The following is a 22,162-nucleotide window of genomic DNA, read 5'->3' on the forward strand; positions in this document are numbered from 1 at the left end:
GTATTTTTATTACTTTAACATATGCATAGAAAAATATTGTGGTAAAAATAACTTTCCCAACATTGACAAGCTATTGTGTTTTTGTGGTGGTATTTAATTTGATATAAAATGATTAGTTTTCTGCAAGTTATATTAAAACAGACACAATGGATGGAGCATAATTATGCACTTAGGTACTTGCTAAAAAGAACTAAAACGAATATGCAAGTGTGCACTTTCCAAATGGTTGCTTCCATGCCATCTCTTGTGATAAATGATGTTCAACTGTACCTGATGCTGGGGATCCCTGAAACAACCCCACCCTAGACCTGGTAGTATCTGGTAGGTTCATGCTTCCCACAGTGGTTTGTGTCAATAGGTGCACCAGACTTGCACCCTGTGGATAGTTTGCAAACACTATTTTGAACCTACATACCAGAGTTGACTCAATCTGCACTTTGAATTTGCTAGATGTAGCTTGTATGTATGTATGTATTTATGTATGTAGGTATGTATAACTTTATTATAAAGCATTGCAAGGATATGCAGTGCTGCACTATGTAGAGTTTACATAGTTAAAGCCTATGGGGCAAATTTACTAAAGGGCGAAGTGACTAACGCTGGCGTAAATTTGCCAGCATGACGCAATTTCGGTACTTCAATGATTTACTAACGGGCGCAGGCGTAACTTCGCTAGCGAAAGAGAATGACGCTGGCACTCATTCACACTCAATCGACAGGCAAAGTTGCGCTCTGGCAAAGGGACGTAACTGCACAAATTCACTAAGATTCAGATTTTACTGAACGTTACCTCTTGCACCAGACTTGCCTTCGCCACCTCAGACCAGGCGAAGTGTAATAGAATAGATAGGACTTCCTAAAAATTTAGTTGAAAAATTTTCTAAGTTCCAAAAAATGCTGGCATCTTTTCCTTTTGTTAGGGTGATAGGCTGCAAAAGAGCGTAATTTTTTTGGGGGTAACCGGCTTCCCCCCTACATTTTCTAACACATGGCAGATAAACTATACACTGGGCTCATGTGTAGGGCATTATATAACAACTCTATTTTCTTTTATTAAGCTTCCTTGGGCATGTGTAATGTAATGTATTTGCTGAAACATATACGTCCATTCAACTTTAACTTCCCGCCATATGCAAATTAGCCAACAATAGCGCAACTTCGCTCTGCTTGCTGAATTAACGATAGCGCAACTTCGTCAGTGTTCTGCGCCCTGGACGCAATCTCGCATGTTAGTGAATTAGCGTAGTATGAGTGAATTTTCGCCTACCGAAGTGTTGTGCTGCCTGCTAATCCAAATATTTGCCTCTTAGTAAATTTGCCCTTATGACTAAGGGGCAGATTTATCAAAATGTGAGATTACAGCTCACCACAGAAAAATTCACCAACTTTGTTTTCATTCCTATGTAATTGTTTAGAATCTTATTTATCAAATGGTGACAGAAAAATTCACCCACTTTCTATTCATTCCTATGTAATTTCTAGAATCGTATTCATCAAATGGTGACTAACTTTCACCCATTGATAAATACCATTTTAAAAATCTTATTGGACTGAATGGAAAGTGAGTTTATTTTTGTGGTGAGCTCTAATGGTACACTTTGATAAATCTGCTACTAGGAGTTGTAAACATAAAACATGTAAAGCTGTATCTGTAATGGGTACTGAATAAATCAGCATTGATTTTACTTCTCTGCCTCTTGATGGATTGCTCATTGAGTGCCTGCTGACCAGCTCTAACATATTTTGAACTTTTATGTGAAAGGTCAGGCTAGAACACACCTAATCACAATTCTATACATTAGCCTTTTTAATTACAATACAAATTTACTTACTATATGTGATTCAGGCTCACCTACCTCTCTTCCGTCTCCCACTCCCTACAACTATGCTTCAGGGATTGTGGAGAAGGGAAAGACTATTTTAATTTTTTTTTGTCACGCTGCCTAAATAGTCATGTGATTTTGGGAAATGGAGGCAGAAAGCAGGAGTATTTAGTGCACAATCAAGCAAAACCCTACAGCCCTACATTGCCAATACATTGCTGCACATTATGACTTAGGGCAGCACACTTTAAGAAGGCTCTCTCATCAAATTAACAGACCTTAAGTGGTTAAATGGTACAAGAAGGGTTGATGCTTGTCCAGTTTTCACCCGGACAGCCCAGTTTTCAGATTGTCTAAGTGACACATAAACTTTGAAAACAAAGTTTGAGGCACATTTACTAAACAATTGATCTCTTAATTTTTTGAAAACAAATCTGACCAAACTCCCTCTATGATTTTAACTCATTTATCAATAATTTTTCTCGAAAAAATCGGAGTGGCAAAATATCACAACAAAATTGAGCGTCAATTTGTAGAGGCACATTTATCAAGGGTCGAATTTTGAATTCATGTGAGATTTTTTTAAACTCCCTTAAATTCGAATGAATTCGAATTTTGACTTGGGGAGATTTATTAAAAAAAAATTTAGTTGGTAAAAGTCGGATTAATTTAAAGGACCCAAAAACTCGAATTTAATTTGCTTTGAATTCAATCAAACTCGCTTAGTGTTTTTTCTCTGGAAAAAAACTTGAATGTCAGGAAGGATGCAAACATCTCCAAATTAATCTCTAGACTTCTCCCATTGACTTAAATAGTAATTTGAATCCTTAAAGGGCCAGAGTTTGATAAATCTCGAAATTCGGATTTTTAAAAAAACTTGAATCATGTTTGGATTCCCTAGTGGAATTTGACATTTCTGACCATAAAAAAATGCAAAATTCAAATTAGAATTTTCAGGTCAGCCCTACATCTGCCCCGTAGAGTATGATTCTCACTCCAAGAACAGATTTTTATCAAGTTATTGCTGCTGAAAATTTGACTTTTTTAGATTATCGGCCAAAACCACCCAAAATGACAATTTTTTTGGATTATTCAGATCAACTGGAAACAACTACAGGGACATCTGCCATTGACTTCTACATGACCTTGACAGGTTAAAGTTGGTGTATTTTCAGATTTGGACTTTTACCAGCTTTGGGGTATGATAAATCTCTAAAAATTCTATTTTTTTCCACAAAAATCGAGTTTTCCCCCTAAAAAACCTCAATCAAAAATAACATTGAAGTTTAATAAATGTGCCCCTAATTAATTTAAAAAAGCATTCAACAACATATTATTGACTAATTATTTTCTTAAAAAGTATAACTAGCCAATAGTTACCTTTCTTTGCTTCTGCTGGTTTTGTGACATTTATCACAGGAGCCTCTGTAGAAGACATTACTACACTGTTAAAACAATGCTAAAGCAATAGAGCAAAACAAAGTAAAAATATCTATTTAAGCTGTTTAATACCTAGGCTATACCTGCTCATTTATTAGCTAGATTGAGTGTCCCTTGATGCTATACAAATGCAGTGTTAATGGAACTGATCATCCTGCTCTGATGAATAGCAAGCAAATGGGTGCATAAATATTTGGAAAATAGCATATGCCACATCTTATGCACATTCACGGAATTCACTGAAACAGGCTCTACTTTTTCTACAAACTAGTAGGCACCTGCAATGGCACTGGTATTCTAGGAAAAAGTGATGCATTGTGGTTAAAGAACACGTTGATTTGCATTCACAAATATTGTCCATATAAATGCAAAAGGACTGCAAACTAAATCTGCACTAGCATTTGTAACACAAATGCAGAAACTTTATGGGGGTGGGGTGGGCTAAAGGCCCCCATAAGTCATTAACAAGACCACATATTTATGAAAATATTGGCATCATTAGCACATAGCTGTAAGTCTTTCTAATCTTTGATACGGAAAATAGATATTTTTCTATTGTATCTATGTTCACTGCTTTGGGAACCCTAGAAGAACTGCCCATCACTTTAGCAACAGCTTACACTTAGGACATTCTAAACTAAGCATTTTTTCTATTCTTATTAAGAGTTAACATGTGTAATGGAATCTATCTCTTGTCTTCAAGATGGCGTCCAAGATGGCGACTGCCTGCCTCACCACATGGCTCCTGCTGGGCACAAGTCTATGACCTCACCTGTTTCCCACTCCAGGATTGGTCGTCGGCAACGGAACGGACGCCGGCGTCAGAATCGGGCGCCGGCGTCGAGACGCCAGCGTGAGGACGCTGGCGTCTGCGTCTGACGCAAGCGTCAAAATTTGGCGCCAACCCTGGGACTATTTAAACTCACTTCCCCTTCCAGTCCTTGCCCAACTATAGGTTCCTGCTACAGAGTTCCTGGGTGTTATCTTCTATATTGATTCTTGTGTACCGATTCTGCTTGTCTTCTGCCTGGTCTGACCTATTTGCCTGTATTTTGACGATTCTTTGGATAAACCCTCTTGTACCTCGAACCTGGTCTGGTCTCCTCTTTGGTCTACACTATTACTGTGCCTTCGGGCCCATTACAGTATAGTTGGGCCATGGACCCTTCGGAGGAGATCCCAGCTCCACCTGATGTCGGTGGCGCTATCCGCGGTTTGGCTTCCCGCATGCAGTCATACGAAGCCCAGCAGACCCACTTCGGTCAGGCTCTAGAAGCTATTCTGGACAAGTTGTCGGCATTGTCACCTGTGGCCCCGGTCCCTGTGGCCGTTCCTGCAAGCCCACTCCAGTCTTCGGAACCTCGCATTCCGGCGCCTCCCCTCTACAGCGGCGATCCATGCAGAGGTTTCATCAACCAGTGCGAGATCCAGTTCACCCTGCTGCCAGGTCAGTTTGTATCCGAACGAGCTAAAGTGGGGTACATGATTACTCGCCTGCAGGGGAAGGCTTTGGAGTGGGCATCACCTCTGTGGGAGAAGGGGGACCCTTTGATTGACAACGCCAGAGCCTTCATCCGTGAACTTCGGACCGTCTTTAATGCCCCTGGTTGAGCTATGGCATCCTCGGCTCGCCTGTTCCAGATCCAGCAAGGCACTCGCTCTGTTCCAGAGTACGCTATCGAGTTCCGCACCCTAGTGGCGGAGACCACCTGGAACAATGATGGGTACCATGCCGCCTTCTACAACGGCCTAGCCATGCGTATTAAGAGCGACTTGGTCTCCCGGGAAATTCCTTCTCAATGGGAGGATCTGGTGGCGCTGGCTATAAAGGTTGACACCCGACAGAGGGAATTTCAAGTCGAGCTCGACAGAGAGCGTTCGAAGAAGTATCCCCGGTTCCAATCCACCCTGGCTCCCCGCTTCCAGAGACCCCTACTCTTCAATCCGGCTACTGCTTTCCCCTCTCCTACTCCTGCGGCTTCTGCTTCCTCTGCTCCATCTACTGAGGAACCCATGCAGATCGGACGGGCTCGTCTTTCCGAACAGGAGAAGCTACGGAGAAGGGCTGCCGGCCTATGCCTTTATTGTGGGGGCAAATCGCACTTCGCCCATGAGTGTCCTGTGAAGCCGGGAAACGCCAACACCTAGGTAGGTTTGGGGAGACCTATCTGGGTGGTGTTTGTTATTCTCCCCAACCCTCTACTCAACGCTTCCTTCTTCCAGCACAGATCGAATTCGGTTCCCAGAAAATCTCAGTGCAAGCTTTCCTGGACTCTGGTGCTGCTGGAAATTTCATGGACAGAGTTTTTGCTGCTCATCATGCGGTTCCTCTACAACCCTTGGCCTCTCCTCTACGAGTATTGGCTATTGATGACCGCCCTCTGTCTTCGGCCATTATTTCTCAAACCACCGCTGAACTTTCTCTTAGAGTGGGCACCATGCATCTGGAGAGGTTGGCCTTTCTACTCATCGACTGCCCCTCAACTCCACTCGTTTTGGGGCTCCCCTGGCTGTGCTCCCATAATCCAGTCATTGACTGGTCCTCCACTCAAGTCTCCCGCTGGAGCCCCTATTGCCAACAGAACTGTTTACCTGCCATACCCCTTATCAAGGTTCCTTCTGTTTCTTCCAATTTGTTCCTTCCTTCCGTCTATCAAGATTTTGCTGATGTCTTCAATAAAGGTTCTGCAGAGACTCTTCCTCCTCACCGACCCTATGACTGTCCGGTCGAGCTTCTTCCTGGTTCCATGCCTCCCCGGGGTCGCACCTATCCTCTTTCCCCCTCTGAGACAGCTGCCATGAAGACCTACATTCAGGAGAATCTCCAAAGAGGCTTCATCCGCCCTTCTTCCTCCCCTGCTGGTGCTGGATTTTTCTTTGTCGAAAAGAAGGACGGAGGTCTGCGACCATGCATCGACTATAGGGGGTTAAACAAAATCACCATTAAAAACCGTTACCCTCTCCCCCTAATCTCCGAACTCTTCGATCAGTTAAGAGGGGCTAAGATATTCACCAAGCTGGATATTCGGGGTGCCTATAACCTCATTAGAGTTCGTGAAGGGGACGAATGGAAGACCGCCTTCAATACCCGAGATGGGCATTACGAATATCTAGTCATGCCATTTGGACTCTGTAATGCCCCCGCGGTCTTCCAGGAGTTTGTAAATGATATATTCAGAGACCTGTTGGGGCAAAGTGTTGTCGTCTATCTAGATGACATTCTTGTCTTTTCCAAAAACCTCCACGAGCATCGCTCCCAAGTGAAAGAAGTTCTTCTTCGTCTAAGAAAGAATAGTCTCTTCGCTAAATTGGAAAAATGTTCGTTTGAAGTGTCCGCCATCCCTTTTCTTGGATACATCATCTCCCAGCAGGGTTTTAAGATGGATCCAGCCAAGGTTTCAGCAATTCTTGATTGGCCCCTCCCCACAAGTGTCAAGGCTATCCAGAGATTTATTGGCTTTGCCAACTATTACAGACAATTTATTAAAGGTTTCTCTTCCAAGATCTCTCCTATCCTGGCCCTTATCCGCAAAGGGGGTAAACCACAGCATTGGCCTCCTCTAGCCTTGGAAGCCTTTGAATCCTTGAATACTGCCTTTTCTTCTGCACCTATTCTCAGACACCCCGAACTTCTTCTTCCCTTCTTCCTAGAAGTCGACGCCTCAGATGTGGGAGCTGGAGCTGTCTTGTCACAGAGATCATCCTCGGATGGGAAGTTACATCCCTGTGCATTCTTCTCTAAGAAATTTTCCTCCTCCGAGCAGAACTACGATGTGGGGAATCGTGAGTTATTGGCAGTGAAACTCGCCCTGGAGGAGTGGAGACATTTACTGGAAGGATCCTCCATCCCCGTGACCATCTTTACAGACCATAAGAACCTTGAATTTATCCAGTCTCTCAAACGCTTGAATCCCCGACAAGCCAGATGGTCACTGTTCTTTTCCCGTTTTAACTTTATCATCACCTTTCGTCCTGGCTCTAGAAATAGAAAGGCTGATGCTTTGTCAAGAAGTTTTGTTCCTGAAGTTCCCTGCTCCGAAGATCCTGAACCCATTGTGCCTCCCTCTAAGATCGTCGCTGCCCTATTTCCCTCCTTGGCTTCACAAATCCTTTCCGCTCAAGCTTATGCTCCTGACAATATTCCTCTAGGGGTTGCCTTTGTTCCACCTGATTGTCGCCAGTCAATTCTATCCCAGGCTCACAGTTCTAAACAGGCCGGCCATCCCGGAGTGGAGAAAACTACCGAACTCCTTTCTCGCCTGGTGTGTTGGCCATCCATGAGGAAGGACGTCAAAGATTTTGTTTCTTCTTGCACCATCTGTGCCATTTCCAAGTCTGGACATTCTCCCCCCAAAGGACTCCTTCTTCCATTACCCATTCCATCTCGTCCTTGGACTCATCTTGCCATGGATTTTATTGTGGATCTGCCTGTCTCCTCCGGCCACACTGTCATCTGGGTTGTCGTTGAGAGGTTCAGCAAGATGGCTCATTTCATTCCCCTCCACAAACTTCCCTCTGCTCCTGAACTTTCAAAGCTTTTCATCCAACATATTTTTCGTCTCCATGGGTTTCCTGTCGAGATCGTCTCTGACCGTGGCTCACAATTCGTGTCTAGATTCTGGAGATCCTTGTGCAAAGCTCTTAACATTTTCTTCTGCCTATCACCCACAGTCCAATGGAGCCGCTGAGAGAGTGAACCAGGCATTGGAACAGTTTCTTCGCTGCCATGTTTCCCTGTGCCAAGACGATTGGTCGGATCTCCTTCCCTGGGCTGAGTTCGCCCATAACAACGCTTTGCATTCTTCCTCGCGTCAGTCCCCTTTCTTCTGTGTCTACGGTCAGAATCCATTGGCGTTCCCTCAGGATCTTCTCCTCACCAATGTCCCTGCCGCCAACGATCAGGCTGCCCACATGATGGCTATTTGGGCCGCTGTTGCCTCTAATCTACAGAAGAGCTCCCTGGTCCAGAAGAGGTTTGCCGACAAGAAGAGGATTTCCGCTCCACCCTATGCTCCTGGTGACAAAGTTTGGCTTTCCACCCGTAACATCCGTCTGAAGATTCCTACCCCCAAGCTTGGTCCCAGATTCATCGGTCCCTTTCCTATCATTGAAATCATCAATCCGGTGGCGGTTCGTCTTCAACTCCCTCCAGAGATGCGGATCCCGAATGCCTTCCATGTCTCTCTCCTTAAGCCTGCTGTGTCTTTTTCTTCTTCTTCTCCCCCAGCTCCAGTCCTGGTTGACAATCACCAGGAATTCGAGGTGAAGAGGATCTTGGACTCTCGTCTTTCCAGGGGCACTCTTCAATATCTCATCGAGTGGAAGGGGTTCGGTCCCGAGGAGTGCTCGGTCTGTAGATTCCATAAACTATTCCCTTTCTCCCCTAGACTCGGTGGTCCTGAGGCCCCCCCTAAGGAGGGGGATACTGTAATGGAATCTATCTCTTGTCTTCAAGATGGCGTCCAAGATGGCGACTGCCTGCCTCACCACATGGCTCCTGCTGGGCACAAGTCTATGACCTCACCTGTTTCCCACTCCAGGATTGGTCGTCGGCGACGGAACGGACCCCGGCGTCAGAATCGGGCGCCGGCGTCGAGACGCCTTCCAGTCCTTGCCCAACTATAGGTTCCTGCTACAGAGTTCCTGGGTGTTATCTTCTATATTGATTCTTGTGTACCGATTTCTGCCTGTCTTATCGATTCTGCTTGTCTTCTGCCTGGTCTGACCTATTTGCCTGTATTTTGACGATTCTTTGGATAAACCCTCTTGTACCTCGAACCTGGTCTGGTCTCCTCTTTGGTCTACACTATTACTGTGCCTTCGGGCCCATTACAACATGTAGAGTAATTGTTTTTGCTAGGTTTAGATGTATGCATGTTCACTGATTAAAAGAAAATGTATTAGCAGCATCTTTTTCCATTTCCACATCCCAGCAACATAAGAACATCTCTTGTTTAAATGCCATGCAAAAAAAATGCCCACTGATCAAATGACTTCAGTAGGAAAGGGAGAATGTTGAACCACTTGACAGACAATGACTCACTTGGACAAGGTGTACATATTTTATAGAAAATATTGAAAAAAACTATATAAACTGTTGATTGCAAATGGAATATCATTAAACATTAAACTCTTTAAATATTTTAATATATTAAATATTTTAAGACAAATTACTGAAGAAAGTGTTAATAAACCTTAAGAATTACAGAGTACTCTGTAAAGTATCAGTCTCCAAATCAAGCAAATTAGTGTTCACTCATGTTAATATTAGTAAATATCAGCTTCATAGCCCATGCAGCAAATAATTACCTGCTATTATATATGTCATTGGAGTTTCTTTTCTATAGTCCATCTTTTCTGTAAAAGCATGCATATGTTATAATGAGGTATCGTAGCATTAATACATGAATTCTATTTAACAGTTGTCAACATTTTTTTTTAAAGATTTTTTTTTTAAAATTGATGGTTGGTCCCTAGTAAAAATGTCAGTACTGTTCAGTATATCTGTTATTGGTTATCTGAGGCTACTATTGTTTTTTTGGAAATCTACTGACACTCCATAAGTTTTTTTAAACTGGTACCTCACAATGGGGCAGATTCACTAATGGCTTTGCACCCATTGACCATTTCACCAGACACAAATACGAACCGAATACGCTAATTCACTAAAATGCGAAGTTTTGTCCCAGGCGTTGAACACTGGAGAGTGGAGTCTTTTCACTAGCGTTACTTCGGCTGTGCAAACATTTCATAGCGAAGATGCACTGGCCGTCATTTGTGCCTAGTGAACCTTTGCTAGTGATCTTGCACTTAGGTCAATTTGCATAGGGTAGGAAATTTAAAGTTGTATGGGTGTAGTTATTATAAATGTTGCTGCAAATAGTTTAAATTACTGGTTTATATAACACATGTCCAGGGAACCTTAATACAGACAAGAGAGTTAATATAATGCCCTACACACGAGACCACTGTATAATGAATGTTCCATATGTAATAAAGTGTGTGGAGAAAACCACAAGGACATTTAATGATGTAAATCACCATTGTGGTGGTGCATGTCATTCTTTGTTTTATGTTGTATTTCTTGCCTGTCCTGGGGTGTAAAAAGTAATCACCTACAATCAAACTGTTGCAGGTGATGCATCCGCTATAATCTATAAACCCCTGGTTGTCGTGTAAGAAAATGCTGTGGGGGTACTTTTATGTATTTATCAACAGGATCAGAGGGGCTTAGGATTTCCTTCAGAGATCTCCCTCTTCGATAGCTGAATTTCAGTTGGCAATTTTTTGGATACATTATCGTCGCTTTTAACCAAGGGCCAGTGTTTTAATACGCATTTAGGTGTATATCCAGAACTTGGATTGTATTGGCTCACATAAAACAAAAAACATTCTACAATCCTTTTTGGCTTTTTACTACTTTCTGTTAACCATGTTTTTGCCTGACTTTCCAAACCCATATTCTTGAGCCACTGATCATGGGTGCTGATTAGAGTCTCCCAAAGGTCCGTATCTAATCTGCCTGTCTCGGGTAATCCTGTTCTTTTATAGATGTCCTTAAAGGGCACCGTAACCCAATTCCCATGATTCTGCTCCATCCATTCTATTGCTGTATGCCCAGGGGGATCAGACACCACCTCCGGAATGGGGTGTCCCCGATGAGGCAACCAATTGCCCATCTAAACGAGGCCGGCCGACCAATTTCCTAACGATCCCCCTACGACCCTTCCGAACGTTGTTCCCTTTTGGAACGGTAATCAGATCACTGGGTCGTATTTCCTTAGACAACAGTAACTCTTTCTCTAAATCTATGCTATGTGCTTTCACTTTTTCACGTTCCCCAAACAATCTTATCTTACGCATATACTGTTACCACTGATTAAAGATTGAAAAATTAGTCAGAGGGCTAGTAACTCTCTATTAAGATAGTGTAGTGTAAGGTGGAAACTTACAGTTTTCTTAACGATCACTGTTTATTTGTTTGCTAAACTTTATCTTATACTTGTGATTATATTTCAGGAGCGGTAAATACCAGTTCCTGCATACAAACTTTGATTCAGAAAAGCAGCCTAGCTTAAAACCAAAGTTCAGAGTAAACACGTCTAATCAATAAGAGATAACACTATGCAAATATGGTACGGGCAAGAGAGAGAGAGAGATATGAGTGATTTAGAAAAAAAGAGAGACAGAGAATCACTTAAATATAGAATACAGTGGTAACTTTTAAGGCACAATATATTTTCAGTTGTAACACGTTCTAGCTTGTACCTCCTGGCACTATTAAATCTTACACAGCGACTTAATTACTTATATAAACTGTACAGTAAAATATAATTCAATGTTTAACACTCTATGTTAATTGAAACATGCAATTAAATTCTAAAAACACATAACAAGTATACGTATACTTAGGTTCCTGCAGCTGAGGTCCGTGGTCTGGAGCTTGTGATGTTCAAGACCACTCGTGTGACATTTTAACACCTTTCAAGGAAATCTCTTTTGGGCAAGCATCAAGGGGCTCACCTACCGGCTTTGGAGGTTTCATTGCTAGGGTCACAGTCACTTGTGGTGGTCTCTTGGATCACGTCCAGTCCCATCTGGGGTGCCATCTGTTAGGGTCATCCATAAGTACAAGAAGGGATGTCAGCTGCAGGATGATTGCATGCAAGAGAACAGACGCAGACCAGGAGTCTTATTTGTTCTGTTCTACCATATTGGTGGACAGACCGTTTATTTATAGGTCGAGTACATACAGAATTAGTTAATGATTATGCTTTAGGGTGGTTTCCCACCATAACCAATTAGAGAAGAGTATTTAGGTTTAGAAATAACAAATATGACATGACCGTTCACCTAGTTCTGTCTCATGGGTTTAGTCCTTGATTGGGGTATGATTAACTAGGTGATGTTTGTTAATCATGATAAGCCTGATGGAAGTTTGGGGACTTTCTACTCATGTCATGCTGACCTAGAATATTATAGAATATTATTCAAGAAAGAGACTTAGCTTAAAGTGGTATACAGGCATATATTAGATATAGTATATATGTGACTACTGTACAATAAAGGCTGCCTTATCAATATATATTGTTTGTGTTACTCTTTCTGTTTGATTCCGCAGTATCCACTAAGATCCACAAAGAATGACATGCACCACCACGATGGTGATTTACATCATTTAGGGGCTGATTCACTATGGGTCGAATATCGAGGGTTAATTAACCATCGATATTCGACTAGGAATTGAAATCCTTCGACTTCGAATATCGAAGTCGAAGGATTTAGTGCAAATACTACGATCGTACGATCGAAGGATTATTCCTTCGATCGAACAATTAAATCCTTCGAATCGAACGATTCGAAGGCTTTAAATCCAACGATCGAAGGAATATCCTTCGATCAAAAAAACTTAGGCAAGCCTATGGGGACCTTCCCCATAGGCTAACATTGACTTCGGTAGCTTTTAGCTGCCGAAGTAGGGGATTTTTTTAAAGAGACAGTACTTCAACTATCGAATGGTCGAATAGTCAAACGATTTTCTCTTCGAATCCTTCGATTCGTAGTCGTACTCGAAGGTCGAAGTAGCCCATTCGATGGTCGAAGTAGCCCAAAAAAACCTTCGAAGGTCCCCATAGGCTTGCTAAACTTTTTTTGATCGAAGGATTTTCCTTCGATCGTTGGATTAAAATCCTTCGATTAAAAATCCTTCGATCGATCGAACGAACGTTTAGCGCTAAATCCTTCGACTTCGATGTCGAAGGATTTCAATTCGAGGGTCGAATTTCGAAGTATTTTTAACTTCGAAATTCGACCCTTAGTGAATCTGCCCCCAAGTATCTATTCTATATAAATTTGCAGGTTTCCTTGAATGGACATTTCTCTATTTTAAATGGACACTTTTTTGTTACATTGAATATGGACACGTGATTCACTTGCACTGCAATGGCACCGTGTGGTGAAAAGCAGGTACTGCAAATATATTTATACAACAAGTTAAAGCTTTTTTTGTACAGCCTTTACTGCCTATGACGTCATACTTGGCTCCAATTTTGAGTTGTATTTAAGTATGCACTTATTCACATGCACTTCATCCCTAATGTGGGCCGAAACGTAGGATATGCACTAAAGAATAAAGACACATTTATTCACTTGATTATGGAGTGCGAGTCCATTTACTATATATATAGAAAAATGCGGAACACACCCACAGCAAAATGAAAACTTGGATGCCAGTCTGGAAAAAACTCAATAAGCAATGTAGGATGACGGCACACCAATAAGTTGCAGCAACACAATAATTTAAAGATAAATAAAAGATAGATAAATAAGATAAATAAAGATAAATTTGCAGGTTTCCTTGAATGGACATTTCTCTATTTTAAATGGACACTTTTTTGTTACATTGAATATGGACACGTGATTCACTTGCACTGCAATGGCACCGTGTGGTGAAAAGCAGGTACTGCAAATATATTTATACAACAAGTTAAAGCTTTTTTTGTACAGCCTTTACTGCCTATGACATCATATTTGGCTCCAATTTTGAGTTGTATTTAAGTATGCACTTATTCACATGCACTTCATCCCTAATGTGGGCCGAAACGTAGGATATGCACTAAAGAATAAAGACACATTTATTCACTTGATTATGGAGTGCGAGTCCATTTACTATATATATAGAAAAATGCGGAACACACCCACAGCAAAATGAAAACTTGGATGCCAGTCTGGAAAAAACTCAATAAGCAATGTAGGATGACGGCACACCAATAAGTTGCAGCAACACAATAATTTAAAGATAAATAAAAGATAGATAACTAAGATAAATAAAGATAAATTTGCAGGTTTCCTTGAATGGACATTTCTCTATTTTAAATGGACACTTTTTTGTTACATTGAATATGGACACGTGATTCACTTGCACTGCAATGGCACCGTGTGGTGAAAAGCAGGTACTGCAAATATATTTATACAACAAGTTAAAGCTTTTTTTGTACAGCCTTTACTGCCTATGACATCATATTTGGCTCCAATTTTGAGTTGTATTTAAGTATGCACTTATTCACATGCACTTCATCCCTAATGTGGGCCGAAACGTAGGATATGCACTAAAGAATAAAGACACATTTATTCACTTGATTATGGAGTGCGAGTCCATTTACTATATATATAGAAAAATGCGGAACACACCCACAGCAAAATGAAAACTTGGGTGCCAGTCTGGAAAAAACTCAATAAGCAATGTAGGATGACGGCACACCAATAAGTTGCAGCAACACAATTATTTAAAGATAAATAGGAGGTTTATTGGACAGTCCAATAAACCTCCTATTTATCTTTAAATAATTGTGTTGCTGCAACTTATTGGTGTGCCGTCATCCTACATTGCTTATATATATATATATATATATATATATATATATATATATATATATATATATATATATATATATATATATATATATATATATATATATATAGTGAATGTGGTCTTTTCACTTAAGAACCAGTGTAACAAAGCTTAGGTCATAATCAGGGTTGTTTTGCTTAGTTGCTCTATAAAGTAAATCATGCATAGTTCATGTTCAGTAGCAGTATAGCTTTACTAATAGATGCTAAACACAAAAACACAGCATCAAACTGGTATGAAATTGTATGTTTGTGATAGTATTATTCTGTTGCAGAGTCACAGACAGGACACTGCATCTTTTTTATATTTTGCTTTTTTAGGGTTATGGTCCTGAAGATGAATTTACTTTTAAGATTTTTTTTCTTCAGTGTCCGTATAATATCATTTTTTCCTACCCCAAATAAGGTAAAAGCAGGTGACTTGTTCATCTTTTGAGAATTTTTTTTTATTACGGTATGGTATTTTTTCCATGGTGAGATGGAGCAGATAATAATAGTATTTTTCTGCTAATGCTAAAAAAAACAGCAACAAGGAATATTAGTTAATATTAACTAAAAGCTTTTCAACTTGTTGTTTATTAATGACCTGGAGATGGGCATTGAAAGCATTTTTGCAGATGATACTAAATTGTGCAGAACTATAGGTTCCATGCAGGATGCTGCCACTTTGCAGAGTGATTTGTATAAGTTGGGATACTGGGCAGCAAACTGGAAAATCAGGTTTAATGATGATAAATGCAAGGTTATTCACTTTGGAAAGCATAATATAAATACAAGTTATACACTAACTGGCAGTGTGTTAGGAGTTTCCTTAAATGAGAAGGATCTTGGGGGTTTTTGTAGATAATAAGCTGTCTAATTCTGGACAGTGTCATTCTGTGTCTACTAAAGAAAATAAAGTTCTGTCTTGCATTAAAAAGGGAATTAACTCAAGGGATGAAACATAATTATGCCTCTTTATAGGTCCCTGTTAAGGCCTCATCTGGAGTATGCAGTGCAGTTTTGGACTCCAGTCCTTAAGAGGAATATAAATGAGTTGGAGAGAGTGCAGAGAGAGAGAGGAAGACTTAAATTATGAGGGTAGACTGTCAAGGTTGGGGTTGTTGGAAAAAAACACTTGTGAGGGGACATGATTACACTTTACAAGTACATTAGAGGACATTATAGACAAATAGCAGGGCACCTTTTTACCCATAAAGAGTATCACCTTACTAGAGGCCACCCCTTCAGACTAGAAGAAAAGAATTTTCATTTGAAGCAACGTCGGTGGTTCTTTACAGTAAGGAGAGGGAGGTTGTGGAATGCACTGCTGGGTGATGTTGTGATGGCTAATTCTGTTAATGCCTTTAAGAGTGGCTTGGATGATTTCTTGGATAGACATAATATCAAAGGCTATTGTGATACTAAATAATATAGTTAGTATAGATATGGGTATATATAATTTATGTGAAAGTAGGGAGGGGTGTGTGTATGGATGCTGGGTTTTCATTTGGAGGGGTTGAACTTGATGGAGTTTGTCTTTTTTTAACCTGATTTAACTATGTAACTATGTTTAGCTTCATTGAAAATTACTAGAACAAATGTGAAGTTTTCTTTATGGAAAAAGGACACTACAAACTTCCTATTGCATTTTTCTTAAATTAGCTAGTGCTTGAGGAACAAAATGCTATTGCAGAATAAAGTTGCATGTTTTATTTGGTTACCCCATCTACATTCACATTTTCCACTTCAACCGTGAACCGTGCTTTCCCATGCTTACAAGGCATGGCACATTTTACTTGTGTACATTCCTTTTAAAGGATAAGTAAACCTTGAAAATAAGTGAATGTAAAATTGATGAGGGGGCTATTCTAAGCACTTTTGCAATGTACATTCATTATTTGTTCATTTTTCATTTCAAGATATTAAGGGATACATGTACTGTTAACATCAATGAGATTTATTACAACAGCGCCACCTGCTGGTCATTTCCTGACCAGCCTGACCACCAAGTAGTCAAGGAAGAAATTGTCAGGAGAAAGAAAGAGGCTGCTCTGATGTTCTTCTGCTTAGGAAAAAAAATAGAAACCTTTCTCACATCTTTCCTAAGCAGAAGAACATCAGAGCAGCCTCTTTTTTTCTCCTGACAACTTCCTTGACTACTTAGTGGCCAGACTGGTGGGAAAATGAGCAGCAGGTGGCGCGGTTGTAACAAAATTCATTCATAATAACAGTACATGTTTCCTTTAATATCTTGGAATTAAAAATAAATAAATAATGAATGTACATTACAAAAGTACTTAGAACAGCTCTCTCGTCAATTTTACATTCACTTATTTTTATGGTTTACTTGTCCTTTAAAGAATATGGGGGTGAGGTGCAAAAATGTTAGGCACCTCTTATTTTCACAAAAATTGCACAGGTCCATGGAAAAACTGTTTAAGCACTGTGCCACCATTTTCTTACCTTACTATTGCATAAATACACTTCTAAAAATCCAATAGGAATTACTAGAAAGTGGGTGAGTTTTTTTGAAGTGAGTTGTAATTTCACACTTGAAATAAAACTGCCCTGGGGAGGCCTAGCCATCAAAATTCTGATTTGTGTTTAGAGATTTTTTTTCTTCAAATAAACTAATAATTTTAAAAAAGGTTACCTTATTTATTAAAAAATCCAAAAAATAAAAAATTAATAAAACTGTGTAAAAAAACTTGAATACCTTGTATTTGTGTTTTACTGATAATTTTTTGTGAATTAACAAACTCAAATTTTGTAAAACTCGAAAAACTTTCAAATTGTATAAATACTTTAAATTATAGCTAGGGTATTTCCATTGACTTCAACATGAGCTGGTAAGCTTTCAGATGTGGAAGTTTTACTTTCAAGTCTTTTGTGGGGGGGTTTTTTTCACTTAAAATGTTGTGTTTTTTTAAGTCATTATTTACATTCATGAAATTCTAAACAATAAAATTGGAGGAAAAAAATATGAAAGTAACCCCTAAGTCTTCAGCAATTTGGCTAGAGGCAAGTTTTACTGTACTGCACATGCGCAAACAAGAATCTGGGCTAGGGATGTCTGAGACACCCTGAAAAGGTAAGTAAAATGCTGGTGCAGTTCTTTTTTTCCAAACAGGAGCTCCAGCCAAAGAGAACACTTGGGGGGGGGGGGTTAAAGGTGCTTTACATATCCTTTAAAGAGATCTAGACAACTTTATAAATAAGCAATTTTCCTGACAACAATTTTTAAACCATTTCTTATTGCGTATGTATGGCGTATTTTACACAACTCGATGTGGTGCCTTCCTTTTTTTATTATATATTATATGGCCCATTATGAGTTCCATTTTCTTAGTAATACAAACTGAAATGGATGTTTTTGTTTAATTTTTTTTATCACCAATCATTACTGGTACTTCTCCAAAACTTCAACCCACATTTGTTTTAATAGCTTCTTCATAATGCTTTTGTCTACATGTTTTTGCTGCAGAAAGAGGTGTACAGTACTAATTTGAGATAATGTGACACTTTAATTGCACGTAGGTAGGCTTCATTCAACTAATTATGGGACAAATGAAGGTTAAGATGATTTGGGGGTTTCACAGCAAAGTGGCGAATGCATTATGTTAGCATTTAATTCTAAAATAAAAAAATATTTAAAAAGTTATGTTTATTTCAATAAGAAAATAAGAACTATTTTGTGTGGATTAAAGACATAAAGATCACAATGAAATCCATTTTAATTGTAGCTGTAACACAAAGATTATAAAAATAGGAAAGGGGTGAACACTTATGTAAATAGGGTGTAGTCAAATAGGCAAAACTCATTCATTCTTAATAAGATCTTGGTCTTGTAGCATATAACAACCACTAACCCTTTTGTTTTACTTGTGTAGAGCAGGCAGATAGAGGAACTACTGGAACAACACAATGCAAAGTTTTATACACATATGTAGCATGTTTCTATATGGGGTGCCGTTTGTTCCAAATACATTCTGTATACAAAAATTATCCCTAGTACAGAGAATTAATGTCTCTCATGTTACATAAGTATTTGTGACCATACACAGATAAAAATATACAAAAGATTTATGTATATTAAAGAATGAGAACAGCATCTGGTGTGTGCGCAAAAGGATATCATTATATTACAAACTCCATTTAACAAATGTCTCAGAAATGTATAACATCTATGTAACAGATGCAGTTATGTGTAAAGTTACTTACAGAATGAATTATGTAAAAAAAAAAACATGGATAGCATATATATAATGGAGTAACTAGTGCATGTCTAGCTAGATTTTAATGAAATAATAGATGTTTGTGACATAAAGCAAGATTTTATAGTACAGGGTTCATTCTATCAACAAAATGAAAACTCAGTTTCATAAAACATATTAAATATTCATTCTGTGAAACAATACTGGCAGTCACTTTACTGAACCAATAACAACAAAGCTTACTGCCCTATAGCAAACAAGATGAAAAGTTACAAGCTCTGCTCCACATGTCTGCATCCTCCATAAGGCATAGGATACTATCTGGCCGTTACAGAGGGCGCCTTCTAATGTCCCCTGTGCTGCATAATAATATTTCCAAAAAGGGCTGCTGTTAAACACTACAGCTTCTTAATTGGAAGTTCTTACAAATGGCTGAGAAATATAATGCTGCACTGATAATGATTCTAGAGAAAGAAAGCATACAAAGCATAAATATGATAATTTTCGGTGGTATGGCAATTCTTATTGTAGTATCCTACTTGTGTGGGCATTTTGGTTAGGGGCATTCCTGATGTTTTGCCCTTGTCTTATGATTTACTGTATATTCCTGATCCTGTTTCCCTGTCTAAGCTGAGAGGAAGTATAATGCAGCCACACCTACCTGTCATGTAATAAATGTACCAGAAGTCATTGTGCTTGTCTGGCATCTTTACCTGAACTAACACAGCAGAATTATTTAACCCACTGTGGGACTGATCATGTGCACACACATTCTGTATAATGTGTAGTCTGTATAGGTCTTATGAGCAGTGTCCTAGTTAGCTGTAGTTCAATTACTACATAATTGGTGTAGCAATACAATTCAGTCACTCCTGAATACTGTGTGCAAAGAAAAGGGGTAATTTATACAGGGAAAATTTAAGTAGGGTTGCTACATTTGCTGGGCCTGGAAAATGGGCAGGGTGAATGACATCTGAGGTGGGGCAGGACTGGTGATTTTGGAGGCGGGTCATTATTTTCAATGTCCTGTAATTAGGAAATCCAAATAGGAAGTCTTCACCCAGACAGCCCTTCCAACTAATGGGCTGCCCGGGAGAAATCCGGACAGGTGGCCTAAATTTTAGGGGGATTATAATTTACTATAGCAGCAGCAAGATATACAGTGCTTTACATTAATTTATAACTAACAGTGGTCTTATGATGTCATCTCACCTGCCCCATGCACACGCATGTCACACGCATGTCACAAATCAGAAATGACAACACCAAGAATTAGAAAAGAACAACTGAGTCTTATTTGTGTCAAAACACAAATATAATTATGCAAATTGTAGTGCAATGGAATGTAGTACATTATGGGGAAAGTTCAGCATTGTGGTTAAAAAACATGCCTATTGTGGTTGTAAATGACCCCTAAAGTTTCTGTAGTACAATGTGTAGCCTTGTGGGTCACTCAGCTTTACTGAGCCACATATACCAGATTAATCCATATGGGAATAATTCACCTATGGGTAGACTCTGCTCACTCACAAACTGTTTCACTGCTTTTTGATGTGGTGTTTCAACTACAGCTACTGTAACTATGTGAAGTGGGTGATGTTGGGCTGAACCATTAATGACCTAAAACAGTCTATAGATAATCTCAATAGGAACGACCTGAATCTAGACTTCTCCCTGACATTCAGCAATCAAACTATACAGTTTTTAGCTTTGGAGATCTACATAAGGGATAAGCATGTTAACTTCAAAACATTCTTTAAAAAAGTAGATGTGAATAACTATATAACACCCACAAGTAGCCACCATCCAAGATGGATAGAGAACAGATGTGCTGGCTGAAAAAGAACTGCACAGAGAAAAAAACTTTATCTGACCAATTGACTTTCCTAAAAAAACGATTTCAAGAAAAAGGATATAGCAAGAGTCTATTAGAGAGATCTAGGCGAGGAGTAGAAAAAATAATAAAAAAAAATTGGGATGTACTAAAATGTGATGAGGAGTTAAATACATCTATCCCCCCTCAACCAACTGTGGTTTTCAAAAGGGCCAATAACCTAAAACAAATATTGACAAAAAATCATATAGAGACAGATGCGATAAAAAAGAAAAAGAAAGAGGAAGAGTGGGCTGGTTTATACCTCTGTGCCACATGCAAGGCATGCGGACATGGACAAAAAAAGAAACAATTTTTATCTAATGTAACAGGAGCAGAACATAACAATGTATAAGATGTATTTCAAAAATTTTTATATATTGCATCAAATCCCCGTGTGGCCTGCAATATATAGAAAAAAACAATAGGAAGCTGTGTGACCGAATTAAGGAACATATAAATAATATAGAAAAGGGGAAGGAATCACATAGTGTCTCAAAACATTTTAAATAACAGCATGAAAAAAATGCTAGAGGTATGAAATATTGGGGGATTGAGAAAGTGAATGAGAAATGGAGAGGAGGGGATATTGTAAAAGACACCCTACGATGAGAAAGTAGATGGATACATCAATTAGAGACATTAACATCAAGAGAGCTTAACATAGACTTCAACCTCAAGGCATTTTTATAAAAAGTAGAATCAAAATTGGAAAGTATAGGAGAAAATACATTTAATAGGAATAAGGGTATTGTAATAGGAGCAAATTAATTTTAATTGATTAAAATAATTGTTTAAATTAAAAGCTGTAATTGTAAAACCCCACTAATTGATAGCAATGGAGCGTTGTTATAATTCATATGGAAAGATCAAAAGAATCAATATATGAATAAATACTTTATAATAAATAGTTTAAAACAATTTAAAAAAATTTAAAAATCTTTTAAATTTTTTTTTAAAAAATTACACTCGAATTTCCATCAAAAAGTGCGGTTAAAATAGGCTGTTGCAGTATATATGTTCTATGAGAATTGTAGCTTTAAATTGTGGACGAAGTGGCAAATATTGTGGCATAAGTGTAGAGGGTTGCTAAGGACAAAGGGGCCTAACAACGGGACAGAGAAAGGTTGGACGCATTATTATGGCAATGGATTCCCTCAAGAAAAGCACGACATGCGCCCCACTGCCATTGAAGCCTCTGATGAAGTTGGGTCTCCGACGAAACGCGTCAGGTGAATCATAGAGGAAGCAACTGACTTCATCACCAAGCACCCGGAAGGAGAACACGCGTTTGAGGAGCAACGCTGGTCGGGGTGAAACCACTGCGAGTGTGGGTGGACATTGGACTGGTGGTCTAGTAGTGCTTGAACCCTTGCTATTTTTGTGAGTGCATTTTAAAAAAAAATCTTACCACTTAATAA

The 22,162-nt window shown here is 39.3% G+C and overlaps 1 protein-coding gene across 50 annotated transcripts in view; it reads right to left on the reverse strand.

Annotated features, from left to right (window-relative positions):
• The window catches only part of trdn.L (triadin L homeolog), a 374,840-nt gene that overhangs the window by 143,115 nt on the left and 209,563 nt on the right, over positions 1-22,162 (reverse strand). For 49 of the 50 annotated variants that reach the window (XM_041562894.1, XM_041562885.1, XM_041562883.1 and 46 more), the window contains 2 exons: positions 9,573-9,620; positions 3,204-3,248 (listed from right to left, as the gene is read on the reverse strand). In XM_041562894.1, the coding sequence (XP_041418828.1) occupies positions 3,204-3,248; positions 9,573-9,620 (93 nt within the window). The remainder of the gene's footprint in view (positions 1-3,203; positions 3,249-9,572; positions 9,621-22,162) is intronic. The other variant, XM_041562901.1, reaches the window with a different exon arrangement.

The sequence above is a fragment of the Xenopus laevis genome, chromosome 5L (genome assembly GCF_017654675.1).
Source record: "Xenopus laevis strain J_2021 chromosome 5L, Xenopus_laevis_v10.1, whole genome shotgun sequence".
In the NCBI taxonomy this organism is placed as follows: Eukaryota; Metazoa; Chordata; class Amphibia; order Anura; family Pipidae; genus Xenopus; species Xenopus laevis.